Here is a 17,226-nt window from a genome sequence, read left to right as displayed (position 1 = left end):
GAATCTGCTCATTAGTGATTTCTGCTGAATTTCAAACCACTAAATCTGGACTGGGACTAGAGCCAGCACTGGGCGTCAGACCAGTGTTTCCTGAGTTACAGGGATGTGAAGATGTGCAAGAAATGCCACGTTTACTGTCACAGCTGCTGCTGTTGACGGTGCATTTAAGGAGGAGGAGGAGCGCTGGGTCTGGGGGATCCAAGTCACGTCTCCTCAGCTTAATGATTGAAGTACAGTCAGTCATTGATTACCTGCAGAAACGGAAACTTTAAACTAAGAAACAGAGAGGCGGGGCCAGCAGGACCAAACTGGTCCGACTGGTCTGAATGGGCTGGAAGAAATAGTTGAAGGCTTTTCCAGTTCTTCCACAGTAAAACTTCCAACTGCTCTGCCACATCCAGCCAATCACATCGCTCCTCAGCAGACCGAGAGGAGGAGGAGGAAAATACTCCCTCTGCGTGAATCCACAGTTTGAACTTTCATCAGTCACAGAACATTCCTGACTGGTTTGGTTTCTGGACTTATAGAACCCACACTAGGACCAGAACTACAGACGGTCTGGTTCTGCTACAGGATGGCTCCTGGAGGTATGGAGGTGTGGCCTGCAGACGGAGGGTGGGGCTGGGTCATTGTTGGCTGCTGTTTCATGGTGACAGTCTGCACGCGTGCAGTGACAAGGTACCACACACACACACACACAAATTTACACACAAGTGCACATTTGAACAAATGTTCACTCATGCTGATCCCATGACTCCAACACTAAACCCTCGACCTGACTGGTTCTGCATCAGACTGATTTAGATCCAGACTGCTGGAGCAGGTCCAGATTTTTGTTGCTGAGGCAGAAGATCACTGAGTTTATTTTCTTCAGAAAGCGAGAGTGTAAACAGGTTACTGCACGCCTGCTACACGCCTGCTACATACTGCCTAGATGCCTGCTACATAATGACAATCCGCCTGCTACACGCCTGCTACATACTGCCTAGATGCCTGCTACATAATGACAATCCGCCTGCTACACGCCTGCTACATACTGCCTAGATGCCTGCTACATACTGCCTACATGCCTGCTACAAACCTGTTATACACAAATTACATGCCTGCTACACGCCTGCAACACGGTGGCTACATACTGACTACACGCCTGCTACACGCCTGCTACATACTGACTACATGCCTGCTACATAATGACAACCCGCCTGCTACACGCCTGCTACATAGTGACTACATGCCTGCTACATGCCTGCTACATACTGAGAACCAGCCTGCAAAATACTGACTACATGCCTGCTACACGCCTGCTACATAGTGACTACATGCCTGCTACACGCCTGCTACATACTGACTACAAGCCTGCTATATACTGACTACATGCCTGCTACATACTGACTACATACCTGCTAAACGCATATTGAATACTGACTACATGCCTGCTACAAACCTGTTATACACAAATTACATGCCAGCTACACACCTGCAACACGGTGGCTACATACTGACTACACGCCTGCTACATACTGACTACACACCTGCTACGCGCCTGCTACATACTGACGACACGCCTGCTACATACTGACTACATGCCTGCTACATACTGACTACACACCTGCTACGCGCCTGCTACATACTGACGACACGCCTGCTACATACTGACTACCTGCCTGCTACATACTGACATCATGCCTGCTACATATTGACTACACGCCTGCGACATACTGACAACACGCCTGCTACATAATGACATGACATACACGTGTGCTACACACAAACTACACACCTGCTACATACTGATTACATGCCTACTACACGCCTGCTACACACTGACTACACACCTGCTACACACCTGCTACATACTGACTACACACATCCTACTTAGTGACAACAGGCCTGCTACATACTGACTACACGTCTGCTACATGCTTACTACATGTGTGCTACACACAAACTACACACCTGCTACGTACTGACTACATGCCTGCTACACGCCTGCTACTTACTGACAACACACCTGCTACACGCCTGCTACAAACTGACTACACGCATCCTACATAGTGACAACATGCCTGCTACATACTGACTACATGGCTGCTACATACTGACCACATGTGTAATACACACAAATTACACACCTGCAAGACGCCTGCTACATACTGACTATATGCCTGCTACATACAAACTACACGCCTGCTACATACTGACAACCCGCCTGCTAAATACTGACTACATGCCTGCTACATGCCTGCTACATACTAACTACACGCCTGCTACATACTGACAACCCGCCTGCTACATACTGACTATATGCCTGCTACATACTAACTACACGCCTGCTAAATACTGACTACATGCCTGCTACATGCCTGCTACATACTGACTATATGCCTGCTACGTGCATGCCACACACCTGTTACATACTGACTACATGCCTGCTTCATACTGACTTCATGTCTGCTATATAGTGACTACATGGCTGCTACATACTGACTTCATGCCTGCTATATACTGACTACATGCCTGCTACATACTGACTTCATGCCTGCTACATACTGACGTCATGCCTGCTATATAGTGACTACATGCCTGCTACATACTGACTTCATGCCTGCTATATACTGACTACATGCCTGCTACATACTGACTTCATGCCTGCTACATACTGACGTCATGCCTGCTACATACTGACTAAATGCCTGCTACATACTGACTTCATGCCAGCTAGATACTGACTACATGCCTGCTACATGCATGCTACACAACTGTGACATACTGACTACATGCCTGCTTCATACTGACTTCATGCCTGCTACCAACTGACTTCATGCCTGCTACATACTGACCACATGCCTGCTACATGCCTGCTACACGCCTGCTACATACTGAATACATGCCTGCTACACGCCTACTACATACTGACTACATGCCAGCTACATACTGACTTCATGCCTGCTAAAGGCATGTTACATACTGACTGCAAGTCTGCTACATACCGACTACATGCCTGCTGAACGCATGTTACATACTGACTACATGCCTGCTGCAAACTGACCACACGCCTGCTACATGCCTGCTACACACCTGTTAGATACTGACTACATGCCTGCTACACGCCTGCTACATACTGACTACATGCCTGCTAAAGGCATGTTACATACTGACTGCACGCCTGCAACAAACTGACCACATGCCTGCTACATACTGACTACATGCCTGCTACATACTGACTACATGCCTGCTAAAGGCATGTTACATACTGACTGCACGCCTGCTACATACTGACTACACGCCTGCTGAACGCATGTTACATACTGACTACATGCCTGCTGCAAACTGACCACACGCCTGCTACATGCCTGCTACACACCTGTTAGATACGGACTACATGCCTGCTACACACCTGGTACACACTGACTACATGCCTTCTAAAAGCATGTTACATACTGACTGCACCTCTGCTACATACTGACTATATGCCTGCTACTAACTGACCACATGCCTGCTACATGCCTGCTACACGCCTACTACATGCTGACCACATGCCAGCTACATACTGACTTCATGCCTGCTACATACTGACTCCACGCCTGCTGAACACATGTTACATACTGACTACATGCCTGCTGCAAACTGACCACACGCCTGCTACATGCCTGCTACACACCTGTTAGATGCTGACTACATGCCTGCTACACGCCTGCTACATACTGACTACATGCCTGCTCAAGGCATGTTACATACTGACTGCACGCCTGCAACAAACTGACCACATGCCTGCTACAAGCCTGCTACATACTGACTACATGCCGACAACATACTGACTACATGCCGTCTACACGCCTGCTACATACTGACTACATGCCTGCTACATACTGACTACATGCCTGCTAAACGTATGTTACATACTGACTACATGCCAGCTACATACTGACTTCATGCCTGCTACATACTGACTACATGCCTGCTACATACTGACTTCATGCCTGCTACATACTGACTACATGCCTGCTCAAGGCATGTTACATACTGACTGCACGCCTGCAACAAACTGATGACATGCCTGCTACAAGCCTGCTACATACTGACTACATGCCGACTACATACTGACTACATGCCTTCTACACACCTGCTACATACTGACTACATGCCTGCTACATACTGACTACATGCCTGCTAAACGCATGTTACATACTGACTACATGCCAGCTACATACTGACTTCATGCCTGCTACATACTGACTGCATGCCTGCTACATACTGACTTCATGCCTGTTACATACTGACTACATGCCTGCTAAAGGCATGTTACATACTGACTGTACACCTGCTACATACTGACTACACGCCTGCTACATACTGACTACATGCATGCTACATGCCTGCTACACACCTGTTACATACTGACTACATGCCAGCTACAAACTGACCACATGCCTGCTACATGCCTGCTACCCACCTGGTACACACTGACTACATGCCTGCCACACGCCTGCTGCATACTGACTACATGCCTTCTAAAAGCATGCTACATACTGACTACATGCCTGCTAAAGGCATGTTACATACTGACTGCACGCCTGCTACATACTGACGACATGCCTGCTACATACTGACTGCACGCCTGCAACAAACTGACCACATGCCTGCTACAAGCCTGCTACATACTGACTACATGCCGACTACATACTGACTACATGCCTTCTACACGCCTGCTACATACTAACTACATGCCTGCTACATACTGACTACATGCCTGCTAAACGCATGTTACATACTGACTACATGCCAGCTACATACTGACTTCATGCCTGCTACATACTGACTACATGCCTGCTACATACTGACTTCATGCCTGCTACATACTGACTACATGCCTGCTCAAGGCATGTTACATACTGACTGCACGCCTGCAACAAACTGATGACATGCCTGCTACAAGCCTGCTACATACTGACTACATGCCGACTACATACTGACTACATGCCTTCTACACACCTGCTACATACTGACTACATGCCTGCTACATACTGACTACATGCCTGCTAAACGCATGTTACATACTGACTACATGCCAGCTACATACTGACTTCATGCCTGCTACATACTGACTACATGCCTGCTACATACTGACTTCATGCCTGTTACATACTGACTACATGCCTGCTAAAGGCATGTTACATACTGACTGTACACCTGCTACATACTGACTACACGCCTGCTACATACTGACTACATGCATGCTACATGCCTGCTACACACCTGTTACATACTGACTACATGCCAGCTACAAACTGACCACATGCCTGCTACATGCCTGCTACCCACCTGGTACACACTGACTACATGCCTGCTACACGCCTGCTGCATACTGACTACATGCCTTCTAAAAGCATGCTACATACTGACTACATGCCTGCTAAAGGCATGTTACATACTGACTGCACGCCTGCTACATACTGACGACATGCCTGCTACATACTGACTACACGCCTGCTACGCGCCTGCTACATACTGACGACACGCCTGCTACATACTGACGACATGCCTGCTACATAGTGACATCATGCCTGCTACATATTGACTACACGCCTGCGACATACTGACAACAAGCCTGCTACATAATGACGTGACATACACGTGTGCTACACACAAACTACACACCTGCTACGTACTGATTACATGCCTACTACACGCCTGCTACACACTGACTACACACCTTCTACACGCCTGCTACATACTGACTACACGCATCCTACTTAGTGATAACATGCCTGCTACATACTGACTACACGTCTGCTACATGCTTACTACATGTGTGCTACACACAAACTACACGCCTGCTACGTACTGACTACATGCCTGCTACATACTGACTACATGCCTGCTAAACGTATGTTACATACTGACTACATGCCAGCTACATACTGACTTCATGCCTGCTACATACTGACTACATGCCTGCTAAACGCATGTTACATACTGACTACATGCCAGCTACATACTGACTTCATGCCTGCTACATACTGACTACATGCCTGCTACATACTGACTTCATGCCTGTTACATACTGACTACATGCCTGCTAAAGGCATGTTACATACTGACTGTACACCTGCTACATACTGACTACACGCCTGCTACATACTGACTACATGCATGCTACATGCCTGCTACACACCTGCTACATACTGACTACATGCCGACTACATACTGACTACATGCCTTCTACACACCTGCTACATACTGACTACATGCCTGCTACATACTGACTACATGCCTGCTAAACGCATGTTACATACTGACTACATGCCAGCTACATACTGACTTCATGCCTGCTACATACTGACTACATGCCTGCTACATACTGACTTCATGCCTGTTACATACTGACTACATGCCTGCTAAAGGCATGTTACATACTGACTGTACACCTGCTACATACTGACTACACGCCTGCTACATACTGACTACATGCATGCTACATGCCTGCTACACACCTGTTACATACTGACTACATGCCAGCTACAAACTGACTACATGCCTGCTAGATGCCTGCTACCCACCTGGTACACACTGACTACATGCCTGCTACACGCCTGCTGCATACTGACTACATGCCTTCTAAAAGCATGCTACATACTGACTACATGCCTGCTAAAGGCATGTTACATACTGACTGCACGCCTGCTACATACTGACGACATGCCTGCTACATACTGACTGCACGCCTGCAACAAACTGACCACATGCCTGCTACAAGCCTGCTACATACTGACTACATGCCGACTACATACTGACTACATGCCTTCTACACGCCTGCTACATACTGACTACATGCCTGCTACATACTGACTACATGCCTGCTAAACGCATGTTACATACTGACTACATGCCAGCTACATACTGACTTCATGCCTGCTACATACTGACTACATGCCTGCTACATACTGACTTCATGCCTGCTACATACTGACTACATGCCTGCTCAAGGCATGTTACATACTGACTGCACGCCTGCAACAAACTGATGACATGCCTGCTACAAGCCTGCTACATACTGACTACATGCCGACTACATACTGACTACATGCCTTCTACACACCTGCTACATACTGACTACATGCCTGCTACATGCCTGCTACCCACCTGGTACACACTGACTACATGCCTGCTACACGCCTGCTGCATACTGACTACATGCCTTCTAAAAGCATGCTACATACTGACTACATGCCTGCTAAAGGCATGTTACATACTGACTGCACGCCTGCTACATACTGACGACATGCCTGCTACATACTGACTGCACGCCTGCAACAAACTGACCACATGCCTGCTACAAGCCTGCTACATACTGACTACATGCCGACTACATACTGACTACATGCCTTCTACACGCCTGCTACATACTGACTACATGCCTGCTACATACTGACTACATGCCAGCTACATACTGACTTCATGCCTGCTACATACTGACTACATGCCTGCTACATACTGACTTCATGCCTGTTACATACTGACTACATGCCTGCTAAAGGCATGTTACATACTGACTGTACACCTGCTACATACTGACTACACGCCTGCTACATACTGACTACATGCATGCTACATGCCTGCTACATACTGACTACATGCATGCTACATGCCTGCTACACACCTGTTACATACTGACTACATGCCAGCTACAAACTGACCACATGCCTGCTACATGCCTGCTACCCACCTGGTACACACTGACTACATGCCTGCTACACGCCTGCTGCATACTGACTACATGCCTTCTAAAAGCATGCTACATACTGACTACATGCCTGCTAAAGGCATGTTACATACTGACTGCACGCCTGCTACATACTGACTACATGCCTGCTACATACTGACTACACACCTGCTACGCGCCTGCTACATACTGACGACACGCCTGCTACATACTGACGACATGCCTGCTACATAGTGACATCATGCCTGCTACATATTGACTACACGCCTGCGACATACTGACAACAAGCCTGCTACATAATGACGTGACATACACGTGTGCTACACACAAACTACACACCTGCTACGTACTGATTACATGCCTACTACACGCCTGCTACACACTGACTACACACCTGCTACACGCCTGCTACATACTGACTACACGCATCCTACTTAGTGACAACATGCCTGCTACATACTGACTACACGTCTGCTACATGCTTACTACATGTGTGCTACACACAAACTACACGCCTGCTACGTACTGACTACATGCCTGCTACATACTGACTACATGCCTGCTAAACGTATGTTACATACTGACTACATGCCAGCTACATACTGACTTCATGCCTGCTACATACTGACTACATGCCTGCTACATACTGACTTCATGCCTGCTACATACTGACTACATGCCTGCTCAAGGCATGTTACATACTGACTGCACGCCTGCAACAAACTGATGACATGCCTGCTACAAGCCTGCTACATACTGACTACATGCCGACTACATACTGACTACATGCCTTCTACACACCTGCTACATACTGACTACATGCCGGCTACATACTGACTACATGCCTGCTAAACGCATGTTACATACTGACTACATGCCAGCTACATACTGACTTCATGCCTGCTACATACTGATTACATGCCTGCTACATACTGACTTCATGCCTGTTACATACTGACTACATGCCTGCTAAAGGCATGTTACATACTGACTGTACACCTGCTACATACTGACTACATGCCTGCTACATACTGACTACATGCATGCTACATGCCTGCTACACACCTGTTACATACTGACTACATGCCAGCTACAAACTGACCACATGCCTGCTACATGCCTGCTACCCACCTGGTACACACTGACTACATGCCTGCTACACGCCTGCTGCATACTGACTACATGCCTTCTAAAAGCATGCTACATACTGACTACATGCCTGCTAAAGGCATGTTACATACTGACTGCACGCCTGCTACATACTGACGACATGCCTGCTACATACTGACTACATGCCAGCTACAAACTGACCACATGCCTGCTACATGCCTGCTACCCACCTGGTACACACTGACTACATGCCTGCTACACGCCTGCTGCATACTGACTACATGCCTTCTAAAAGCATGCTACATACTGACTACATGCCTGCTAAAGGCATGTTACATACTGACTGCACGCCTGCTACATACTGACGACATGCCTGCTACATACTGACTGCACGCCTGCAACAAACTGACCACATGCCTGCTACAAGCCTGCTACATACTGACTACATGCCGACTACATACTGACTACATGCCTTCTACACGCCTGCTACATACTGACTACATGCCTGCTACATACTGACTACATGCCTGCTAAACGCATGTTACATACTGACTACATGCCAGCTACATACTGACTTCATGCCTGCTACATACTGACTACATGCCTGCTACATACTGACTTCATGCCTGCTACATACTGACTACATGCCTGCTCAAGGCATGTTACATACTGACTGCACGCCTGCAACAAACTGATGACATGCCTGCTACAAGCCTGCTACATACTGACTACATGCCGACTACATACTGACTACATGCCTTCTACACACCTGCTACATACTGACTACATGCCTGCTACATGCCTGCTACCCACCTGGTACACACTGACTACATGCCTGCTACACGCCTGCTGCATACTGACTACATGCCTTCTAAAAGCATGCTACATACTGACTACATGCCTGCTAAAGGCATGTTACATACTGACTGCACGCCTGCTACATACTGACGACATGCCTGCTACATACTGACTGCACGCCTGCAACAAACTGACCACATGCCTGCTACAAGCCTGCTACATACTGACTACATGCCGACTACATACTGACTACATGCCTTCTACACGCCTGCTACATACTGACTACATGCCTGCTACATACTGACTACATGCCAGCTACATACTGACTTCATGCCTGCTACATACTGACTACATGCCTGCTACATACTGACTTCATGCCTGTTACATACTGACTACATGCCTGCTAAAGGCATGTTACATACTGACTGTACACCTGCTACATACTGACTACACGCCTGCTACATACTGACTACATGCATGCTACATGCCTGCTACATACTGACTACATGCATGCTACATGCCTGCTACACACCTGTTACATACTGACTACATGCCAGCTACAAACTGACCACATGCCTGCTACATGCCTGCTACCCACCTGGTACACACTGACTACATGCCTGCTACACGCCTGCTGCATACTGACTACATGCCTTCTAAAAGCATGCTACATACTGACTACATGCCTGCTAAAGGCATGTTACATACTGACTGCACGCCTGCTACATACTGACTACATGCCTGCTACATACTGACTACACACCTGCTACGCGCCTGCTACATACTGACGACACGCCTGCTACATACTGACGACATGCCTGCTACATAGTGACATCATGCCTGCTACATATTGACTACACGCCTGCGACATACTGACAACGAGCCTGCTACATAATGACGTGACATACACGTGTGCTACACACAAACTACACACCTGCTACATACTGATTACATGCCTACTACACGCCTGCTACACACTGACTACACACCTGCTACACGCCTGCTACATACTGACTACACGCATCCTACTTAGTGACAACATGCCTGCTACATACTGACTACACGTCTGCTACATGCTTACTACATGTGTGCTACAAACAAACTACACGCCTGCTACGTACTGACTACATGCCTGCTACATACTGACTACATGCCTGCTAAACGTATGTTACATACTGACTACATGCCAGCTACATACTGACTTCATGCCTGCTACATACTGACTACATGCCTGCTACATACTGACTTCATGCCTGCTACATACTGACTACATGCCTGCTCAAGGCATGTTACATACTGACTGCACGCCTGCAACAAACTGATGACATGCCTGCTACAAGCCTGCTACATACTGACTACATGCCGACTACATACTGACTACATGCCTTCTACACACCTGCTACATACTGACTACATGCCGGCTACATACTGACTACATGCCTGCTAAACGCATGTTACATACTGACTACATGCCAGCTACATACTGACTTCATGCCTGCTACATACTGACTACATGCCTGCTACATACTGACTTCATGCCTGCTACATACTGACTACATGCCTGCTCAAGGCATGTTACATACTGACTGCACGCCTGCAACAAACTGATGACATGCCTGCTACAAGCCTGCTACATACTGACTACATGCCGACTACATACTGACTACATGCCTTCTACACACCTGCTACATACTGACTACATGCCGGCTACATACTGACTACATGCCTGCTAAACGCATGTTACATACTGACTACATGCCAGCTACATACTGACTTCATGCCTGCTACATACTGATTACATGCCTGCTACATACTGACTTCATGCCTGTTACATACTGACTACATGCCTGCTAAAGGCATGTTACATACTGACTGTACACCTGCTACATACTGACTACATGCCTGCTACATACTGACTACATGCATGCTACATGCCTGCTACACACCTGTTACATACTGACTACATGCCAGCTACAAACTGACCACATGCCTGCTACATGCCTGCTACCCACCTGGTACACACTGACTACATGCCTGCTACACGCCTGCTGCATACTGACTACATGCCTTCTAAAAGCATGCTACATACTGACTACATGCCTGCTAAAGGCATGTTACATACTGACTGCATGCCTGCTACATACTGACGACATGCCTGCTACATACTGACTACATGCCAGCTACAAACTGACCACATGCCTGCTACATGCCTGCTACCCACCTGGTACACACTGACTACATGCCTGCTACACGCCTGCTGCATACTGACTACATGCCTTCTAAAAGCATGCTACATACTGACTACATGCCTGCTAAAGGCATGTTACATACTGACTGCACGCCTGCTACATACTGACGACATGCCTGCTACATACTGACTGCACGCCTGCAACAAACTGACCACATGCCTGCTACAAGCCTGCTACATACTGACTACATGCCGACTACATACTGACTACATGCCTTCTACACGCCTGCTACATACTGACTACATGCCTGCTACATACTGACTACATGCCTGCTAAACGCATGTTACATACTGACTACATGCCAGCTACATACTGACTTCATGCCTGCTACATACTGACTACATGCCTGCTACATACTGACTTCATGCCTGCTACATACTGACTACATGCCTGCTCAAGGCATGTTACATACTGACTGCACGCCTGCAACAAACTGATGACATGCCTGCTACAAGCCTGCTACATACTGACTACATGCCGACTACATACTGACTACATGCCTTCTACACACCTGCTACATACTGACTACATGCCTGCTACATGCCTGCTACCCACCTGGTACACACTGACTACATGCCTGCTACACGCCTGCTGCATACTGACTACATGCCTTCTAAAAGCATGCTACATACTGACTACATGCCTGCTAAAGGCATGTTACATACTGACTGCACGCCTGCTACATACTGACGACATGCCTGCTACATACTGACTGCACGCCTGCAACAAACTGACCACATGCCTGCTACAAGCCTGCTACATACTGACTACATGCCGACTACATACTGACTACATGCCTTCTACACGCCTGCTACATACTGACTACATGCCTGCTACATACTGACTACATGCCAGCTACATACTGACTTCATGCCTGCTACATACTGACTACATGCCTGCTACATACTGACTTCATGCCTGTTACATACTGACTACATGCCTGCTAAAGGCATGTTACATACTGACTGTACACCTGCTACATACTGACTACACGCCTGCTACATACTGACTACATGCATGCTACATGCCTGCTACATACTGACTACATGCATGCTACATGCCTGCTACACACCTGTTACATACTGACTACATGCCAGCTACAAACTGACCACATGCCTGCTACATGCCTGCTACCCACCTGGTACACACTGACTACATGCCTGCTACACGCCTGCTGCATACTGACTACATGCCTTCTAAAAGCATGCTACATACTGACTACATGCCTGCTAAAGGCATGTTACATACTGACTGCACGCCTGCTACATACTGACTACATGCCTGCTACATACTGACTACACACCTGCTACGCGCCTGCTACATACTGACGACACGCCTGCTACATACTGACGACATGCCTGCTACATAGTGACATCATGCCTGCTACATATTGACTACACGCCTGCGACATACTGACAACGAGCCTGCTACATAATGACGTGACATACACGTGTGCTACACACAAACTACACACCTGCTACGTACTGATTACATGCCTACTACACGCCTGCTACACACTGACTACACACCTGCTACACGCCTGCTACATACTGACTACACACATCCTACTTAGTGACAACATGCCTGCTACATACTGACTACACGTCTGCTACATGCTTACTACATGTGTGCTACAAACAAACTACACGCCTGCTACGTACTGACTACATGCCTGCTACATACTGACTACATGCCTGCTAAACGTATGTTACATACTGACTACATGCCAGCTACATACTGACTTCATGCCTGCTACATACTGACTACATGCCTGCTACATACTGACTTCATGCCTGCTACATACTGACTACATGCCTGCTCAAGGCATGTTACATACTGACTGCACGCCTGCAACAAACTGATGACATGCCTGCTACAAGCCTGCTACATACTGACTACATGCCGACTACATACTGACTACATGCCTTCTACACACCTGCTACATACTGACTACATGCCGGCTACATACTGACTACATGCCTGCTAAACGCATGTTACATACTGACTACATGCCAGCTACATACTGACTTCATGCCTGCTACATACTGACTACATGCCTGCTACATACTGACTTCATGCCTGTTACATACTGACTACATGCCTGCTAAAGGCATGTTACATACTGACTGTACACCTGCTACATACTGACTACATGCCTGCTACATACTGACTACATGCATGCTACATGCCTGCTACACACCTGTTACATACTGACTACATGCCAGCTACAAACTGACCACATGCCTGCTACATGCCTGCTACCCACCTGGTACACACTGACTACATGCCTGCTACACGCCTGCTGCATACTGACTACATGCCTTCTAAAAGCATGCTACATACTGACTACATGCCTGCTAAAGGCATGTTACATACTGACTGCACGCCTGCTACATACTGACGACATGCCTGCTACATACTGACTGCACGCCTGCAACAAACTGACCACATGCCTGCTGCAAGCCTGCTACATACTGACTACATGCCGACTACATACTGACTACATGCCTTCTACACGCCTGCTACATACTGACTACATGCCTGCTACATACTGACTACATGCCTGCTAAACGCATGTTACATACTGACTACATGCCAGCTACATACTGACTTCATGCCTGCTACATACTGACTACATGCCTGCTACATACTGACTTCATGCCTGCTACATACTGACTACATGCCTGCTCAAGGCATGTTACATACTGACTGCACGCCTGCAACAAACTGATGACATGCCTGCTACAAGCCTGCTACATACTGACTACATGCCGACTACATACTGACTACATGCCTTCTACACACCTGCTACATACTGACTACATGCCTGCTACATACTGACTACATGCCTGCTAAACGCATGTTACATACTGACTACATGCCAGCTACATACTGACTTCATGCCTGCTACATACTGACTACATGCCTGCTACATACTGACTTCATGCCTGCTACATACTGACTACATGCCTGCTAAAGGCATGTTACATACTGACTGTACACCTGCTACATACTGACTACACGCCTGCTACATACTGACTACATGCATGCTACATGCCTGCTACACACCTGTTACATACTGACTACATGCCAGCTATAAACTGACCACATGCCTGCTACATGCCTGCTACCCACCTGGTACACACTGACTACATGCCTGCTACACGCCTGCTGCATACTGACTACATGCCTTCTAAAAGCATGCTACATACTGACTACATGCCTGCTAAAGGCATGTTACATACTGACTGCACGCCTGCTACATACTGACGACATGCCTGCTACATACTGACTACATGCCTGCTACATACTGACTACATGCCTGCTCAAGGCATGTTACATACTGACTGCACGCCTGCAACAAACTGATGACATGCCTGCTACAAGCCTGCTACATACTGACTACATGCCGACTACATACTGACTACATGCCTTCTACACACCTGCTACATACTGACTACATGCCGGCTACATACTGACTACATGCCTGCTAAACGCATGTTACATACTGACTACATGCCAGCTACATACTGACTTCATGCCTGCTACATACTGATTACATGCCTGCTACATACTGACTTCATGCCTGTTACATACTGACTACATGCCTGCTAAAGGCATGTTACATACTGACTGTACACCTGCTACATACTGACTACATGCCTGCTACATACTGACTACATGCATGCTACATGCCTGCTACACACCTGTTACATACTGACTACATGCCAGCTACAAACTGACCACATGCCTGCTACATGCCTGCTACCCACCTGGTACACACTGACTACATGCCTGCTACACGCCTGCTGCATACTGACTACATGCCTTCTAAAAGCATGCTACATACTGACTACATGCCTGCTAAAGGCATGTTACATACTGACTGCACGCCTGCTACATACTGACGACATGCCTGCTACATACTGACTGCACGCCTGCAACAAACTGACCACATGCCTGCTACAAGCCTGCTACATACTGACTACATGCCGACTACATACTGACTACATGCCTTCTACACGCCTGCTACATACTGACTACATGCCTGCTACATACTGACTACATGCCAGCTAAACGCATGTTACATACTGACTACATGCCAGCTACATACTGACTTCATGCCTGCTACATACTGACTACATGCCTGCTACATACTGACTTCATGCCTGCTACATACTGACTACATGCCTGCTCAAGGCATGTTACATACTGACTGCACGCCTGCAACAAACTGATGACATGCCTGCTACAAGCCTGCTACATACTGACTACATGCCGACTACATACTGACTACATGCCTTCTACACACCTGCTACATACTGACTACATGCCTGCTACATGCCTGCTACCCACCTGGTACACACTGACTACATGCCTGCTACACGCCTGCTGCATACTGACTACATGCCTTCTAAAAGCATGCTACATACTGACTACATGCCTGCTAAAGGCATGTTACATACTGACTGCACGCCTGCTACATACTGACGACATGCCTGCTACATACTGACTGCACGCCTGCAACAAACTGACCACATGCCTGCTACAAGCCTGCTACATACTGACTACATGCCGACTACATACTGACTACATGCCTTCTACACGCCTGCTACATACTGACTACATGCCTGCTACATACTGACTACATGCCAGCTACATACTGACTTCATGCCTGCTACATACTGACTACATGCCTGCTACATACTGACTTCATGCCTGTTACATACTGACTACATGCCTGCTAAAGGCATGTTACATACTGACTGTACACCTGCTACATACTGACTACACGCCTGCTACATACTGACTACATGCATGCTACATGCCTGCTACATACTGACTACATGCATGCTACATGCCTGCTACACACCTGTTACATACTGACTACATGCCAGCTACAAACTGACCACATGCCTGCTACATGCCTGCTACCCACCTGGTACACACTGACTACATGCCTGCTACACGCCTGCTGCATACTGACTACATGCCTTCTAAAAGCATGCTACATACTGACTACATGCCTGCTAAAGGCATGTTACATACTGACTGCACGCCTGCTACATACTGACTACATGCCTGCTACATACTGACTACACACCTGCTACGCGCCTGCTACATACTGACGACACGCCTGCTACATACTGACGACATGCCTGCTACATAGTGACATCATGCCTGCTACATATTGACTACACGCCTGCGACATACTGACAACAAGCCTGCTACATAATGACGTGACATACACGTGTGCTACACACAAACTACACACCTGCTACGTACTGATTACATGCCTACTACACGCCTGCTACACACTGACTACACACCTGCTACACGCCTGCT

The 17,226-nt window shown here is 47.4% G+C and overlaps 1 protein-coding gene across 1 annotated transcript in view; it reads left to right on the top strand.

Annotated features, from left to right (window-relative positions):
• Nucleotides 1–574: 574 nt before the first annotated feature.
• LOC306771499 (monocarboxylate transporter 12-B-like) overlaps nt 575–17,226 on the top strand; it is a gene marked incomplete at both ends in the record, with an annotated part of 47,618 nt that continues 30,966 nt past the window's right edge. Inside the window, one exon of the mRNA XM_079260665.1 lies at nt 575–678. Within this exon, the coding sequence (XP_079116791.1) occupies nt 575–678 (104 nt within the window). The remainder of the gene's footprint in view (nt 679–17,226) is intronic.

This window comes from Telmatherina bonti, assembly GCF_933228915.1.
Source record: "Telmatherina bonti genome assembly, chromosome: 21".
Lineage (NCBI taxonomy): Eukaryota > Metazoa > Chordata > Actinopteri > Atheriniformes > Telmatherinidae > Telmatherina > Telmatherina bonti.
The sequence above is the reverse complement of the archived record's forward strand: the minus strand, read 5'-3'. Positions and strand labels throughout refer to the sequence as shown.